The sequence below is a fragment of the Ixodes scapularis genome, unplaced genomic scaffold (assembly GCF_016920785.2).
Source record: "Ixodes scapularis isolate PalLabHiFi unplaced genomic scaffold, ASM1692078v2 PGA_scaffold2__306_contigs__length_199485367, whole genome shotgun sequence".
NCBI lineage: Eukaryota > Metazoa > Arthropoda > Arachnida > Ixodida > Ixodidae > Ixodes > Ixodes scapularis.
In genome coordinates, this window is record NW_024609857.1 from 122,798,976 (window position 1) to 122,814,842 (window position 15,867).

At 48.1% G+C, this 15,867-nt stretch overlaps 1 protein-coding gene and 1 pseudogene across 1 annotated transcript; both read right to left on the minus strand.

The window, feature by feature from the left end:
• Window positions 1-715: 715 nt before the first annotated feature.
• On the minus strand, window positions 716-1,899 carry LOC115315145 (annotated as a pseudogene).
• A 4,027-nt stretch (window positions 1,900-5,926) lies between these two features.
• On the minus strand, window positions 5,927-7,315 carry LOC121048175 (uncharacterized protein K02A2.6-like). The gene has a single exon (XM_040504207.2). It carries the CDS (start codon window positions 7,010-7,012, stop codon window positions 5,990-5,992), a length of 1,023 nt encoding a protein of 340 aa, XP_040360141.2. The 5' UTR covers window positions 7,013-7,315; the 3' UTR covers window positions 5,927-5,989.
• Between the last annotated feature and the right edge of the window lie 8,552 nt (window positions 7,316-15,867).

Sequence of the window (15,867 nt, forward strand, 5' to 3'; positions counted from 1 at the left end):
AGACGCGTTTCATAGCATCATGAAAAGCAACTGTAATGAAATAACTTGCAAGTTACTGATTTCCAGACGCAGCTGATCAAGGCATGTTTCATTTAAAAGAAAGAAAAATACTCTGGAATTGTCTTTATTTACAGGTATTCATTAAGTTTTAATTATATTTACAGCTCTGGTTTCCCCATTTTGTTCAGGTTTCCTTTTCCCAATCAATTACATGCTGCAAGGCACCAGGTGAGCGTGTTGTGCAATATGACTGTAGTCCAGTTGGTTGAACTTGAGCAGCGTCCAAGCCTAATGGCCCGTGCGTGGCAAGGTGACTGTTTTGTGCTCTTCAACAGCTGACTGGTCACTGCCGTGGAGGCCCTCCGACACATCGGCCGATTCAGTGCTCGTCACATCGGTGGCAAACACCAACTCAAGCTAGTTGGTGTTTGCGAGCTGTCTCGGGTCATGTATGTGGGATGTCGGCACGTCTGGACCAAACCCACAGTAGTAATGGTCTCGAGAAGCAGGTCATCAAAAGTGTCGGGGGACAGGATCTTCGTACGAGCACCAGTCAACATTGGAGTTAAAATCATCAAAAATGAGAATGTTCGCTTATCAATTCGTGCCAACCGACTCTAGGGACCAGTCCAGAACATGGCATGATTCTCATCACGTGGTGGGCGGACAATAAACACAGCACACAAGCTCTGGTTATTGCTTTGTTACCTGGCCCTCACGGGGCAGGAGGTCCAGTGTAATTCTCTATAAAGGAGTGTTGCCAGGTGTTGTCGTGCGCTGTGAGATGCGCACCGGATCCAATACGGTAAGGGGCGTGGTTCACCCGGCGGCCGTCAACCTGTACAGCGGGGCAGGCATAGTCTGCCGACATTCGGGCAAGAAGCCTAATCGCGCCTTCAGACAGTTCGCTCAGATCGACCTGGACAACGAGAAATATGGCGTAAACCCAAAAGTCCGTCGGCCCTGGCGACGCTTCCCAGCTCTTCTTGTCAGACTCGTGCCTGTACACAGTCTAAAGGAAGTCAAGGAAGGCACGCCAGCCCCCACCCCCATTGTTCTGAAAAACGCAGAACCATTGATGGAAAATGGCCTGCAATGCTCCCTTGGAGGAGGAGATCCCGATACACACCTAGAGGCAGGGTCTCTTTTGGTGGAAACGAGATAGCCGAAGACCTGTTTGGACACCATATAATTGGCCCGCGAGTCATTGTGAATGACTTGCACCTTTTTGCCCTTCTTGATGGCTTGGGGTTTTGCACTTGGCACGAGGGGAAGAGAGTCGGGAGGGCCATCACTAGTCGGCACACATTCATTTTCCATGGTGGCCCCAGCTTGCGTGACCTTCTTGCTACCAGTCGTGGAACTGCAAAGAGTTACCAGAGGAAGGAGTCCAGATGGAGATGAGGTCTGCTTCTGTGACATTAGCGCCTCCACCATGATGTCCGGCATGGCAACCAGGGACAGCTCCTCTCCAGCCAGAGGCGAATCTGCAGCCATTCTGAGGAACATATCTCAGAAGACTTCGAAATCAAATGGTGGCTGGGGGATTATGCACAAGCTCAGTAAAACCCTGCGCCTGAAGTGACAGCTCAGTGACGTCACCCAAAAAGACAAACCCGTCGATTGCATCATTCAGCTCAGGCTCCAAACCCTCCCACATCGCCTCAATGCGTCCCCGTATGTCATAGGGCACTGGGCAACGGGGCCTTGGGGGCGTTGGATGGGAATGGCGAAAACCTCTACAAGACATGAGAGGGACGCCCACCTTGTCGAGCTGCTGCATAATCTCCCTTGAAAGGGGGGTCTCCATGTTGCCATAAATGACGTGAGACTGCTGGAATGTCGAGGTCGGATGGCGCGACAACTGCGTCCCAAAGTATCTGCGCAAGCTTAAATGCGCACCTGTGTTCACGGCTGAAAGAGTGCAACCTGGCCCTAAAGATCTTCCACCTGGGCAATCAGACGAACTTGAAGCACAGGGCGACTACATCCTTCCAAAAGTCTGCACATGTGAACCTTCTGCGATATAAAAATGCAGACGACCACCTTGCGTCTCTTGACTTAATGGCTAAAACCGGCTGCCGCCGCAGCCAGTCAAGCCTTTGAAAAAGTCAGATGTATTCGTGTAATACGAAGGCCCCCCCCCTCTTGGCAAAAAAAAAAGAACTACAAAGAGCGCCTCGAAGTCCGCGTGTTCTAGATCCCTTCGGCAATTGATGCGAAAGCACAATGGGAGAGAGAAGGCTTCGCCTTGGCTTCCCCCGTCCCTATGGTGCACACTTTACACATCCAGGGGTAACAATTCGCTGTCAGCAACGCAGCAGTCGAGCCAGGTCGGAGAAAGTAATATGGTGGAACATGCAGGAAGAGAGGCAGCGAGAGCCTGAAGGTCTACTATCTTGTTCTTCACGCTCCTGCAATTGTTGTATCAAAACGTGGCTCTTTTGTTAATGCCGGCTAACTTGTACGGCAACAACATATCGGGGACGACGGATGCAGTGGGAGAGAGAAAGTCCCAGGCAACAGGCACGTCGAAGAAGTTGTCTGAGAAGGGAGGCAGCGAACAAACGAGGCAGAACCATGGGTCGCTGCTCGTATCCAACTTGCAGTATTGACTCAGCGACATATAGAGACAGCCACGATGAAACCATCCCCCGCATGCATTGCAGCAGACTGCTGCCCGATTGTCTCGCACACGCCTCACAGCCAGGTCTGTGGCGGGTCGGTGTTTGATGCGATATCTACTGCCAGCAGGAGGCAGCAGACGACGCAAAGGTGAAGGCTGTGGCCCATGATGCGAGCCGTAAACTGTCGGTGGCCTGGCCTGCGTGACTGGGACGACCGCAACGACAGACATGGCCTGGCAGACATGGCTCCTACTGCTGTCTGTACAGAAAAGCTCGGGGAGAGCGGAGGTAGGTTGAACTGGTCTCTGATATGTCGCACCGGTGCTCGAAGATGTTGTAGCGGTCAAAAATGCCAGAATTATTCATTCAGAGTTTAAGAAACATGACGAGAATGCACGAAAGTCAGAGCAGCACAAACTCGTGACTGCCTGCCATGAGGGCATGATATCAAAATGTATAAATATTGTAAATTTGTGTTACCATATTTTGCTTTGTGACAAAGTAAATTGTCGGTCGAACTGGATGAAAAAATGTGGTTTTGTGTAAATTAGATTCCTGGTCATATTTTGGTTATGTGCACTCCAGAGGTGCGCATATTGAGCTGTGTGGAGTTTAAGCTGCATTTACACTGGCGAGTCGCTGTGCTGGCACGATAGCTTTTTCGGTCCCAAAATCGGCACATCAGATGCGCTTGGAATTACACTGATTCTTTAGGCAGCCGCACGCACTATCGCGTCACAATTGAATCACGAGTGCGATCACACTAGCGATTTATTCGCACTGCGATCGCGATGAGAAAGCGCGGGCGGCTGCTGCCCTTCGGCTAGCGCTCACAGGTGCAGTAAACAGCTTCCTAAAATCTCGAATACAGTCCTTTTGCCTGAGTGTGAAAGAAGGCTGGATGGTGCGTAGATATTTCAATTCCGGAGATTTTAATCGCTCGTGGCTGTTCCTCAGAAAATACAACCAAGGAGTACATACTTTTGCCATAGAAGCTCAGTGCGATTGCAGTGTCTTTAAAAGCCTGGTCTTTCATGGTCTTTTTGTGGTACGATGGGTGTGTCGCATCCCATTTCAGTGCTCTATCTTCCACCATTTGAATTAAAGACTCTTCTAGTGTCGAGTCGAAATCTGCCGAGTTTTGCGTGATTGGGGTTTTCATGTCAAATTGCGGACAAAGAAGGCTTGAAATTCATTTTGGTGCCGTTGATCATGACAGGAGTAGAGGACGGCAAAAAATATTGGCCGGAAGTGTTTATTGAAAACCCTTTAGTCAACAGACAAATAATTACCTCTTAGGCCATGTTTTTTGGCATGTAATTCATCCATCTAGCAAAACAAGAAAACTGCATCGCCCGACTTGGTTCGTCTATGTACTTCGCTGTGTTTGGTTGCCGACTTCAGTCCCACTGCGAAGACAGCTCCCTTGTCCGTGTCCTTTGTATTGTGTCTGCCAGGTGGGGCGGCATACTGTGACAAACAGGTTGTCTGTCAGTGTCGTTTGTCGCTCGTTCACGTTTCTTGCTGTTAGTCTTTGCTGTTTGCCGCTCTAGTGTGAAGCGGCTATAAGGTACAGTGTGAACAGCCTCAGGACTGATGCATCATGCACACTCCCAGGGACATTGCATGTGATGCTGCGGAATCTAAAAATTGCAAATACCGCAACTAATACTGTGCCACTGCACATTTAACTTTAAAAAGAGGACATGCAAGGGTTAGCATTTGTGGGTGTGTTTCGTCCCTATTGCGCCTCGGTTACTTCGTACACAATAATCTGCCGCTTGAAAACAGGCTGATTATGTAAAACCATGGCAAGTACAATTTATTTCCAAGCCCAGAATTTTATCTAAAAGGCACGAATGAATGGGTGCTCTAGCACTGTCTTTGTTTCTCTTGGGCAGTAAGAGCTGCCGAAATAAACATGGTTGTAAATTGTCTGCGGTTATACAAAGCCGCTTGTGGCATCGTGGAGATGAGGGGATGATGGAGGAAAGGATACAGAGAAGAGGAAGGGCATACCCTCTCCTCCATACCCTCCTTTCCTCCTCCTCGAGTGCTGTGCCCTAATTTCGCATTACAGAGATTTGTAAATGTCTTTATTTTTTTTCTTTTCTTTCGTCAATAAAAATATTGAACCCTACAAAAAAAATTACTGCTAGGATTTTTTTTTCTGGGGGAGGCTTATCTGTTGGGGATGTCCCTGGCTTTTGGGGGTAAAGAATTAAATAAAAGGGTCCCCCTCCCCCCCACACACAGATTGATTGCCTGTATCTGATCCCCTAGGCGCGAATACCGTTTAATCTGAAATGCGCCACCCAATGCTAATTAATGTTTTTTTAATAAAAACAAAAACATTTGTTTGAAATCATAATTCCGAAACCGGAACCCCTAATATTTTCAGACTCGATGAGGCTGCTAACACGTACGCCTCACTCACAACACAAAGTTGGGAACTTCTAAACCACTGTGATCAAAATTTCTTTCAACATAATCGTGCCAGATGCGGAGTGCAGATAAAGAAAATCCAACACACTACATACTAACGTCTCCCACACTCCCGCACTCGGAGTGGGATAAGAATCCAAAATTATTGGCAGTCGGTGTGCGGATTAGAGTCCACCACTATTTGCACTTGGAGTACGAATAGGGACAGCTGATCACAGTACCACTGCCAATCGGTCACTATGGATTTGGCAGCGAACACGCACAGATTTATGCCGTAAACCTTGAAGGGAAGGAAACACGGGTGAAGGACAAGCACAGAGCTTCTAACATAGCTTCTCGCTCAAGAGCTCACACTGTCAATGTAACTAGCTCGCCTGTATTGTTGCTTTATTGTAGTTTTGAAAGGTAACTCACCTGTTGCAATGCGGTTCTGGTTTTCAACGGCCTTCTCTTTTTTCCATTTTGTCTTGAGATTGTCCCAACACTTTTTGAGCTGTGCCTCGCTCTGCTTGTAGAACCCGTGAGTGCTGTTGAACTCCACGGTCAGGGCAGCCCACACTGCCGCCTTCATGTCGCCTTCATGTCGGCCGTCGCCTTGTTTGTGCCCTTGCTTTTTATAAGTTTGTATTTCGGCACTTGCTCCGCGAGCAGGGCTTTCTCGTTGTGTAGTGACCAAGCAGAGACAGCAGCTCCAACAACAAGAAGGTTTATTTCAAGCGATAGCGCGGCTTAAATAGTTCAGCGCCGATGCTTATCGACGCTTAAGAGAAGGAAAGAGAAGGAAAGGCGCACGCTCGCCTGCCCGTCCTGCACGTCACCGCACGACGTCACTTGTCACGATATCACACCGCCGGCTTGTCGCTGGTCCTGCGCGTCACCGCACGACGTCACTTGGCACGATATCACATCCCTCCCCCCTAGTCATCTATGCCGTATCGGTGCACCGGGCGACGCTGGCGGGAAGAACGCCTCAATACGGGAGTCTCGACCGCAGGTGACCTCGCCCCCAGACTTGACGGGCCCGGAAGGGAAACCCCGGCCTCCAGAGGGCCAGGCTCCGAACCGGGCGTTCCCGGAAGGGCAAACGAAGCTGTTGTCCCGCCGGTTGGAGTTGTTGGTTCCCAGGCCCTTCGCACGTGGTTCCGGTGGCGTCGATGGATACTCCCGTCGGATGTCTGGACCTCGTACATGACGTGACCCCGACGCCGTAGCACACGAGCAGCCAACCACTTCGGACCTTGGCGAAAATTCCTTGCGTAGACAGAGTCACCGCACTGAAAGCTTTGTTCTGGAGGCTGCCGTTTGCACTCCACGTCCATCGCATCGGGGTGAAGTTTTGACAGGCCCGAGCGCAGGTTCCTGCCCAGCATAAGCTCAGCTGGGGTCTTGCCGGACTCCGAGTGTGGCGTGGAATGTTGCTTGAACAAGAAGCGAGACACCTTGCACGCTAGGGAGCCTTGCCTCTGCTTTCTCAGTGCACACTTTAGCTCCCGAACCATGCGTTCTGCTCTCCCATTACTCGCGGGGTGGTAGGGAGCAGTATACATGTACTCAATGCCGTTCAACTTCAAAAAGGACTGCATGTCCCGGCTGGTAAACGCCGTGCCATTATCTGAAACAATCAAATCTGGCAGTCCGTATGTTGCAAACATCTTACGCAGCCGCTCGATCACTGCAGATGAGTGCATTGACGTCATTATTTCCACCTCCGCCCAGTTTGAGAAAGCATCAACTGCGACTAGGAAAACCGCACCATCGACAGGACCCGCAAAATCGATATGCACTCGGCTCCATGCTCGCTCCGGTTTCGTCCAGAAATGCGTAGGCGCTTTCGGCTCACTTTGCCGGTTTTCCTGGCACGCCTTGCAGTGCCGCACAAATTCTTCGATCTGCGCATCCATCTTCGGCCACCAAACGTAGGACCTCGCGATAGCTTTCATTGCCGTCACTCCCGGGTGATTAGCATGTATCAAGATGAGGACACGTTTTTGCAGCACCTCAGGGATTACCACGCGGTTTCCCCAAACCACACAGTCACGATGCACGGACAGTTCGTTCTGCCTTATCTCGTACGCACCGTAGTCTTTCGGTACCCCTTCTTTTGGCCAGCCGTCGATGATCCATTTCCTTACTTCCGATAGCCGACTGTCTTGCGACGTGCAGCCAGCAACTTCTGCGGCGGTGACTGGCGGGTACTCAGCGGCTTCGAAAAGCAATACGTCGCCCGGCGTTTCTGCTTCCAACCGAAATGCTGGAACCGGAAGCCTGCTCAAGCAGTCAGCGTTCGCATGGTCCTGAGTTTTGCGGTAGTCAAGCTGGTATTCGTAGGCCGACAGCATTAGGCTCCATCGTAGCATGCGTGGTGACAGAACATCCGGTATTTGTTTCTCTCGCCGAAATATTCCTAGCAGCGGTTTGTGGTCCGTAAGAATAACAAATTTTCGCCCGGCTAGGTACTGATGAAAGTGACGCACTCCAAACACCACGGCTAATGCTTCTCGGTCTATTTGAGCATAATTCCGCTCAGCCTTTGTTAACGTCCTTGACGCATAGGCAATGGGTTGCTCCTTTGCCGTCTCGTCACAGTGAGCGAGTACAGCACCCACACCCACCGGAGACGCATCACAGGAGAGTATCAACGGAGCACTTTCGTTAAAATGAACAAGCAAGGACTGCGATGTTAACAATTTTTTTAAGCCTTCAAACGCCCGTTGGTGCTCTTCGTCCCATTTCCAGGTAGCATTGTCATCAAGTAAACGGTGCAGCTTCTCGGCTATTTCGGATCTGCCCCGCAAAAAAATGTTGTAAAAATTCACCATACCCAAGAAGGACTGGAGTTCCTTCTTGTTAGTTGGGGACGGGGCTTTATGGATGGCCTCGACTTTCACCTCGGAAGGGTAGATGCCACACTTATCGATGCGATGACCCAGGAACTCGAGGCTTTCCTGAAACAACTCGCATTTGTTTGCTTTCACTCTGAGTCCAGCCTTATCTAGGCGTTCGAATACATCCGTGAGCATGCGTTCATGCTCCTTGGCCGTTTCGCTAACCACCAGGATATCGTCCAGGTACACAGCTATTTTAGGTAGCCCAGCAAGGATAGTGTCCATTGCCCTTTGAAACAGTCCTGGTGCCACAGATACGCCGTACGGTAGGCGGCGAACTTTGTAGAGCCCTTGTACGGTGTTTATCGTGAGCAGTTCGGCAGTTGTATCGTCGACCACAAGCTGCTGGTACGCCTGTGCCAGGTCAAGCTTCGAGAAGAACCGCCCCTTTCCTAGCTTAGCGAAAAGCTCCTTGCTGGTGGGTAGAGGATACACATTGCTCTTTACTGCCTGGTTAACTGTGCTTCTATAGTCTCCGCAGATTCTAAGCGAGCCATCCTTTTTTCGCACCACAACAATGGGTGTTGCCCATTCGGAGTATTGGGTTGGCTCCAATATTCCTAACTGCACAAGCCTATTGAGCTCGGTCAGAACATCTTCTTTCAGCGCAAAAGGAATGTTCCGGCATTTCAGGAACTTTGGCAGGGCGCCGTCCTTCAGCTCGATGTGAATGGGCGGTAAAAACGCGCCAGGCAGAGACCCGCTGAACACCTGCGGAAATCGGGCAGCGAAAATCTCTCGGCTCCTGCTGACGGAATGAAGACCCATTACTTCTATCTTCAAAGGTCCGAACCAATCGCGGCCAAGCAAAGTGTTCCCGTCGTTCTTGACCACCAGCAGCGGCAACTCGGAATTTTGACCCTTGAACTTCACTGGCACCACGGCTTTTCCCAAAATCTCGATACCCTCTTTCGTCCAGGTGACCAACTGCGTGTCTGGCTCTTCCAGTTTTCCCCGCTTTGACACCACTAGTTTTTTAAACTCCCTCTGGCTGATAATAGATCGCGCAGCCCCAGAATCCACTTCCATTTTCACGTTCTCTCCGCCAATCTCGACCTCAACTACGTACTTCGGTACAGCGCTTGCTACTTGGCCGATGCTGAATAGGCTGTCGTACTCGGTTCCTGTGTCACCCGTAGTCTGAGCAAGCTGATCCTGTGCTTGCGTCTTATTTGCTTTGCACGCTCTTTCTATGTGTCCTTTTCCTGAACACTTGAAGCACTTTGCATTTTTGAACCTGCACCGCACAGCTGCGTGGTTGCCTAAACACCGAAAGCAACGCCGCTCACCTTGCTCCCAGGTCCCCGCGACCCGTTGGCTTTCGTGGTTTTCCGAGTTCGGCATTTTAGCTCGCGAGCCTACTTCCGCGGTCATTTCTACCTGAGCTTCCGCTTCTCGTCGTCTTTCGCTTATAGCTTGGTGCTGCTTAGCTGTAGTCTCTGCCGTGACTGCGAGATCGTACGCTGCTTCGAAAGTCAGTTTCTTTTCTGCCAGGAGCCGTTGTTGTGCGACTCCGTCGGCTATTCCGAAAACCAGCCGGTCGCGCAGCATTTCAGTAAGCGGAAACTTATCCCCGCCGAACCCACAGTTTCCAGCTAACCTTCGCAACGCAGTGACGTAGTCGGCCACAGACTCGCCAAATTCCTGGTCCCGTTTCGAAAACACGTACCTCGAATACAGCTCGGACGGCTTTGGCTGAATGTGGTTCTGTACGGTGTCGATGAGGACCTGGTATTCCACGTTCGGCGGTCGTAGGGGATTGACGAGCGTCGATATCAGGGAGTACGCTTCCTGCCCGCAGCAACTCAGCAGCACCGCCCTCTTGTCCACGGCCTCCAACACCTTGTTGACGGCACAGTACAGTTCGATGCGCTCGACGTATTCTTCCCATGTCGAATTTCCATGAACGTCAAACTCCGAAATGCGGCCACCCAACGCCATCACGCCTGTTTCCAGCGGCCCGCACGGGCCAGACCGTGCCTCGTCGCCAATGTAGTGACCAAGCAGAGACAGCAGCTCCAACAACAAGAAGGTTTATTTCAAGCGATAGCGCGGCTTAAATAGTTCAGCGCCGATGCTTATCGACGCTTAAGAGAAGGAAAGAGAAGGAAAGGCGCACGCTCGCCTGCCCGTCCTGCACGTCACCGCACGACGTCACTTGTCACGATATCACACCGCCGGCTTGTCGCTGGTCCTGCGCGTCACCGCACGACGTCACTTGGCACGATATCACACGTTGTCCGAAAAAAACTTCTTACTGAAAAGTGAGAATACTGAAAAGCGAAAAATCGAGGATACCGAGGAACCAGTGCGAGCGCAATGGACCAACAAAGTGCTTGTTGAATGTTGCCAGACGGGAATAACAAGGACGCGATGTGTAGTCAAAAGAAGCCAAACATACGTTTGTTTAAATTAAAGATTCGCATTCTCAGCTGCATACAATTCCAAAACACTGTGCACAGCGATTGTTTTATATTCTACTTTTTCTACATACTTATTTCCGAGTTCCGACATAAAAATGTACTATAATCTCGACACCGGACACGCTCGGACTTTACCTACACGACGAAAGTTTTCTTCGTCTTCTCCTCTTGAAAGGAAAGGCAAGGCACGTTTCTGACGCGAAATGGCACCTTTCCTTAAGTGAACCCATTTTTTTTTTTCTTACGTAAGGTAAGGAACGAGGAAAGTTAAGTGGTGTTCCTGAATTCAGGGGTTAGTCTCGTGAAATGCTTCCTGCTTCTTCCATTGATGGCAGTCGTATATATCCCCACAGGTAATACTTGAGAATAGTACAGAAGAAAATGTAGACACATTTCTCATGGTGCTCTTGTGAACATTGAACTGATTGGCTAAGACCTGGTATTCGCATCAGCTTGCTATTCTTTAGAGAGTGAGAGCCGCCTTCTTTTTAAAGGGCATGGGTGCTCTCACATATTCCAGTTTAGGACTCATGAATGGTGCCACAAGTCACACCACCTCGTAGGATGCGCAAGTCATTTGGTAGTTGTCTTTCCAGTCCTCGTCAGTGAACTGGATTAACACTATCAGGCTCTTCCAGTTGTTGGATTGGGGTCTTCATCTAGAGTTTTCTTTCATTGTTTCTTTACTAGTGAAGTAAGTGCTGGTTGGAGCGATGCACATATATGTTTGTAATTCTGGGTAATGCTGGAACGCGTTTTTTTTTCCAATCAATATTTCTCCGTTCAAGTAGAACAACGAGGCTAGGAAAGTGACGTTTTGTTCAACAAAAATAGGGTTGTATTTGAAGATTTTATCTTTTTAACCAGTTTTTCTTGCTCGGGGAAAGCTCAAAACCATTATTATTGTTTTCCCTCACTTAGAGATAAACTGCCTTGGGGGTTAATTTTTGGGGTTTGTATTTACGAAGAGCATGTAACCCTTGTTATGTAAGCTGTAGACTCCTGCTTTCAACCAAACAACCTCGATAAACATCTGCTGCTGTCAAAAACACCAAATCTGTTAAAACTGGAAAACACAAATTTCTGGCAATGCTTTTTCAAAGCAAGGACTGCATCCGTCGAAACATCCTTTAGACGTTTTTCGCTCATCCTGCCAGTCCTGAATCAGTGAACTTATTTACCTTGGAGGATGGTGGCATGAAATATTAGGTCAATTAGTGGGTGACCAGAGGCTGTCACAGTTCCTCTTTTCTGTTTGGATCAAAGCTGGCCGGCAGCACTCTGAACTATACTGGCGGTCGTCATCAGTTGAACGAAAGAACTTGCCTTAATTGCTTCAGAAATATTTTGCCAGAAGAGTAGCCTGATACAAAGAAAATGGAGTGCACCAAATGATTTACATTAAACAGTGTTTTAAGTGAGGTTCCATAATGCTAAGTGCCATTTGTTAAAGGTATGTTTACAAATTTTATTTAAACTCTTTGCCATAAATTTGTTTTAGCAATATTTACCGTTTTTAACGTCCGTTCGAAAGAAATCGCCAAAATTTAGTAAGTTTTGAAAAATAAATGCAAAAAAATCCTCTAATTTTTTTTATAGACACCAGAATATATACGTCATACAACTTCTTGCCTTGCATGAGCGTCTTTTCAGTGAGATTATTTACAATTTTCTAGTATTGTGCAGTAACGTTTGTCATTAAACCAATCATAGCTGATGACAATGCTGCTGGTACAGGATGAGTGCTGCAGCGAAGAAAAGTATGTGGAGATTAGTTCATGCCGACAAATGCAGCAATACATACAAACAGTCACGTTTATGTCTACACGAGAACGTAGAGACAGAATGCATTCATTAAATAATGCCGGGGCAGGAGAATGCAAAGCACATGAAGAGGAATTATCAAAACGATTGTGCCAGCTTCATGTTCGGTGCACTCCGGTCTGTGGAGTGGTTTATGCCTCGACGGAAATAATCCCTGGAGAAGAGGAACAAGAGGGACAAAGGACAAACAGAAATCTTCAAACACAGCTAGGTGACTGGTGCGCGACCGAAAAAATCCGCCTGGTCCGGGTATCGAACCCGGGACCTCTCCATTACAGGTGGAGCGCTCCACTAACTGAGCTAACCAGGGGTTGGACATCAGTAGAGCAAACGGGTTTTATCAGCTGCCACCAGTCTAACACCAACAAGGGTGAAGCTTGCAATTTAAGGTTATGATTATAATGCAATTAAAAATGCAAGGGTGCAAGCGAGCTGGACAAGAATGACGAAAATAATCACTGAAGAAGGGATTATTGTGTTGTTCCCCTTCTCCAGGGATTATTTTCGTCTTTTTTTTATCTTTGTTTTCGTGGGAGGAAAAAAATGCGTTCCACGGAAGCAATGGAGGCCAATCACATCAAGGTGCTTTTGTGCAAGCTGCGTGCCGAGAGAACCAGTGTCGCGTGAAACATTTCACTTATGCCCGGAATACTTTATAGCCGCGTGCTGCGAGTTGAGTATCCTTCAGCGGCTGGAACAGCTTCAAGAGCGGCAAGCGCCAACTCAAGCCGGCTGTGACCACTACGACATCCGTCCAAAGAAGAGCGCTAATAATATCGAAAAAAATGGTAGACAATCTAGCACTATAGTCGATATTTTGTGCAGTCACATTTGTTATTCATAATGGGTTCAGTTATTTTTTTTATTTTTTTTATTTTTAAAAACACTATATCTGTTTCGGACGTCTAATCTATATTGGGCTATTCTCGGAGTTCCACTCACGCGGCCGATATGTTGAAGACAAGAAGTGAAACATCTAAACAAAGTTCAAGTCTGAATTTGGACATGACTTTCAACATATTGCTATACCTGTCTGCTATTACAGAGGTTTATGGAGCAGGTGTCGAGCTCCATTAATACACGATAGTCTTTGCCTGGTTTGTCAAATGGTTGGCATGCAATATTCTCTGCAGAAAAAGTGATGAAAATGTCATTAATGTATTTTATTGTGAAGAAATTTTATATAGGGCTGAAATTTTTTTTTTTAAACTATGAAAATATAAATGTTTTTGAGGGAAGGCATGCAAATTTACAGCTGAGGAAAACTGTGCTAAACCAAAACTTAAAAAAAAAAAAAAAAAATCATATAAAATTACCTTCTTCCCATGTGCTTTCGTGGATGGGTGTTTGAACGCATTGCATTCTACTCCAAAAGTAAAAAATAAAAAAAGCGTACACATTTTTTTAGTAACTTTTGTTAACTTATTTATTTTGAATTAAAAGTTTTATGATGTCTTTCTATACCTTATGCACTATTGTACCTTCAAGCAAATAAAGAGACTGTTCATGAAGATGAACAGTCTCTTTGTGTATTTTATACGCATTCCATTGCACCTTGATGTTTGGCTTGGTGGTTGCGGAGCTCTTTTAATTGTCATTTTAACACAATCTTCATGATTATTAACCTGCCATCTGATCTACATGAATGCAGTTAATTCCATTCTATACATTTCATTGTTCATGAGAATCACGGTCTATATGGGTTAGGTCCCAGCCCAGCACACACATGTTCGTCGCTTTGGAAGGCGAGCAAAGTATGCGCCATATGCACGAACGCTGAAAATGGCATCGATTAGGAGCGCTTTTCAGAAATGGTCTATAGATTTTTTGCTAAATTACTTAAGCACCTAGGAGCATACTCATGCCACAAGGGTGCTGGCACCTGCAACAGTAACTTTTCTAAAGAAAATCTAAAACAAATGGCACGTTCCTTCAGGTTATACGAGCGTGTGGGGCACCTGTACTCTTATTCCGAGCATTTTCCGTGGTGATTTGGCAATTTGTCCAAAAATGTATTGCGTGACTCTTCGGCCTTTCTTCGCCAGCCATCTTTTAATATAAAGAGAAGGGATTTACTAGCGATTTCACGAAACTAGCGAGCCGCGGCTTGAGCGTATCAAGTTGCAAAGACTGTTTTATCAAAATTCCAATTGCTCCCGTTTTTTTCCTTTTTACTTTCTCGTAGTTTAGCACGTAGGCCAACGCCATACTTTGTGCAAACATAGATTATTATCAACTTCAAATTGCACGAACGCCCAGGTTTTCTCGCTGTTAGACGTGAGAAAGGCGGGCGCGAGCGACTCTATTGCCGGCCGCGTGCCACGCTGCCCATCCGTGACGTCACGCTTCGGTGGCGGGGAAAACTGGGGAAAAACTAGGGAGAACGAGGTTTCGGTTTCGGCAGCAAAGTATTACTTTTTTAATTAACTAGAGTGAATCTGAGAGAACGAGATAGCATTTCGGAATCAGGAAGCCATCTGCATTCAGATAATGCCTTTGGATAAGGCGGCTCGAAAAATCGGCAGAGTTCCCCTTTAAAACGTCATTGTATTGACAGCATCTCCAGCCTTGAAACTCGCAGTTAACGTGAAGTTCAGCATAAAAGTTTTTAGAGTGTACATTCATGTCCACAGTGTGTCCACATCACAAGCGAATGTGTGGTGTCAAGTACTGCTTGCACCTCATTTGGTGACATCACAGCACACTCCTTGTAAAATTTGCCTCTCGGAAACACAGAGCAGATCACTGGCCTCGGCTGGTCATTTGCTTTTGAATTTTATCAACTTTAGCAGCAGCATCTGATGTACATATTCTCCCTTCTTTTGGAAAGGCCAAAGAAAACAGTGCCTGGTTTCACAGAAAAGCATAGCCTGTTCCAGCAGGTGTCTTGTAGGACGAGATTTCCCCACAGATAGTCCACTTTTGCTTCATCTGGAAGCTCATCTTGTGCTGTTGTTTTGTTGGTGTCTTGGTGGTTCGATGGTCCAGCGTCGTTCGCAACAATCCTCTTCTTTTTTTTGCAGGAGGCACGCCTTGCTTGCATAATTTCCTTCTTTTTAAAGGGGGCTGTCTCATGAAATATTTTGGCACATCAGGAAACACCGTTGGAGTCGCCTCGCCCTTCAGCTGGGACAATTTCGCCACCGATTACGTGCCAACACATCCTATCAGTGAAACATTCCGCCTACTGCTGATCACAAAAAGCGCAGTCGCTTGTCAGATCCTTGTCCGCCCGTTTTATGTTTCGTGCCCATTGCATTCATCAGAAAGCTTAGCTTGGCGGTCGAAAAAGCGGTGCATCTGTGTCGGTAGTTCGGTGTCGGTAGTTCAGTGTCAGTGTCGGTAGTTCGAGTTGTTTTTCGCCCTCGGTGGGGGGGCGGGGGGGCTTACCACGCGTGCTTGCACCTGGGGCTGCGGTGCATGGGGGTGCGGTCGGCGGTTCGTGGGCCCTGGCCGGGACGGTGTATGGTTCGTCCGCGGGTGCTCCGGGAGGGGCGGGAGGGGGGGGGTTGTGCCGGGAGCTCCGATCTCTCGTCCTCGGAGGCGCTGGGGGCCGCAGGGGGAGGGGAGGGGGCCGAGATTTCTCTCTGTTGCTCCCGGTGGGTTGTGGATGTCGGTGGGCGCTCGGGGGTCGGTGGGGAAAGCCTCCACAGGCCGAACGGG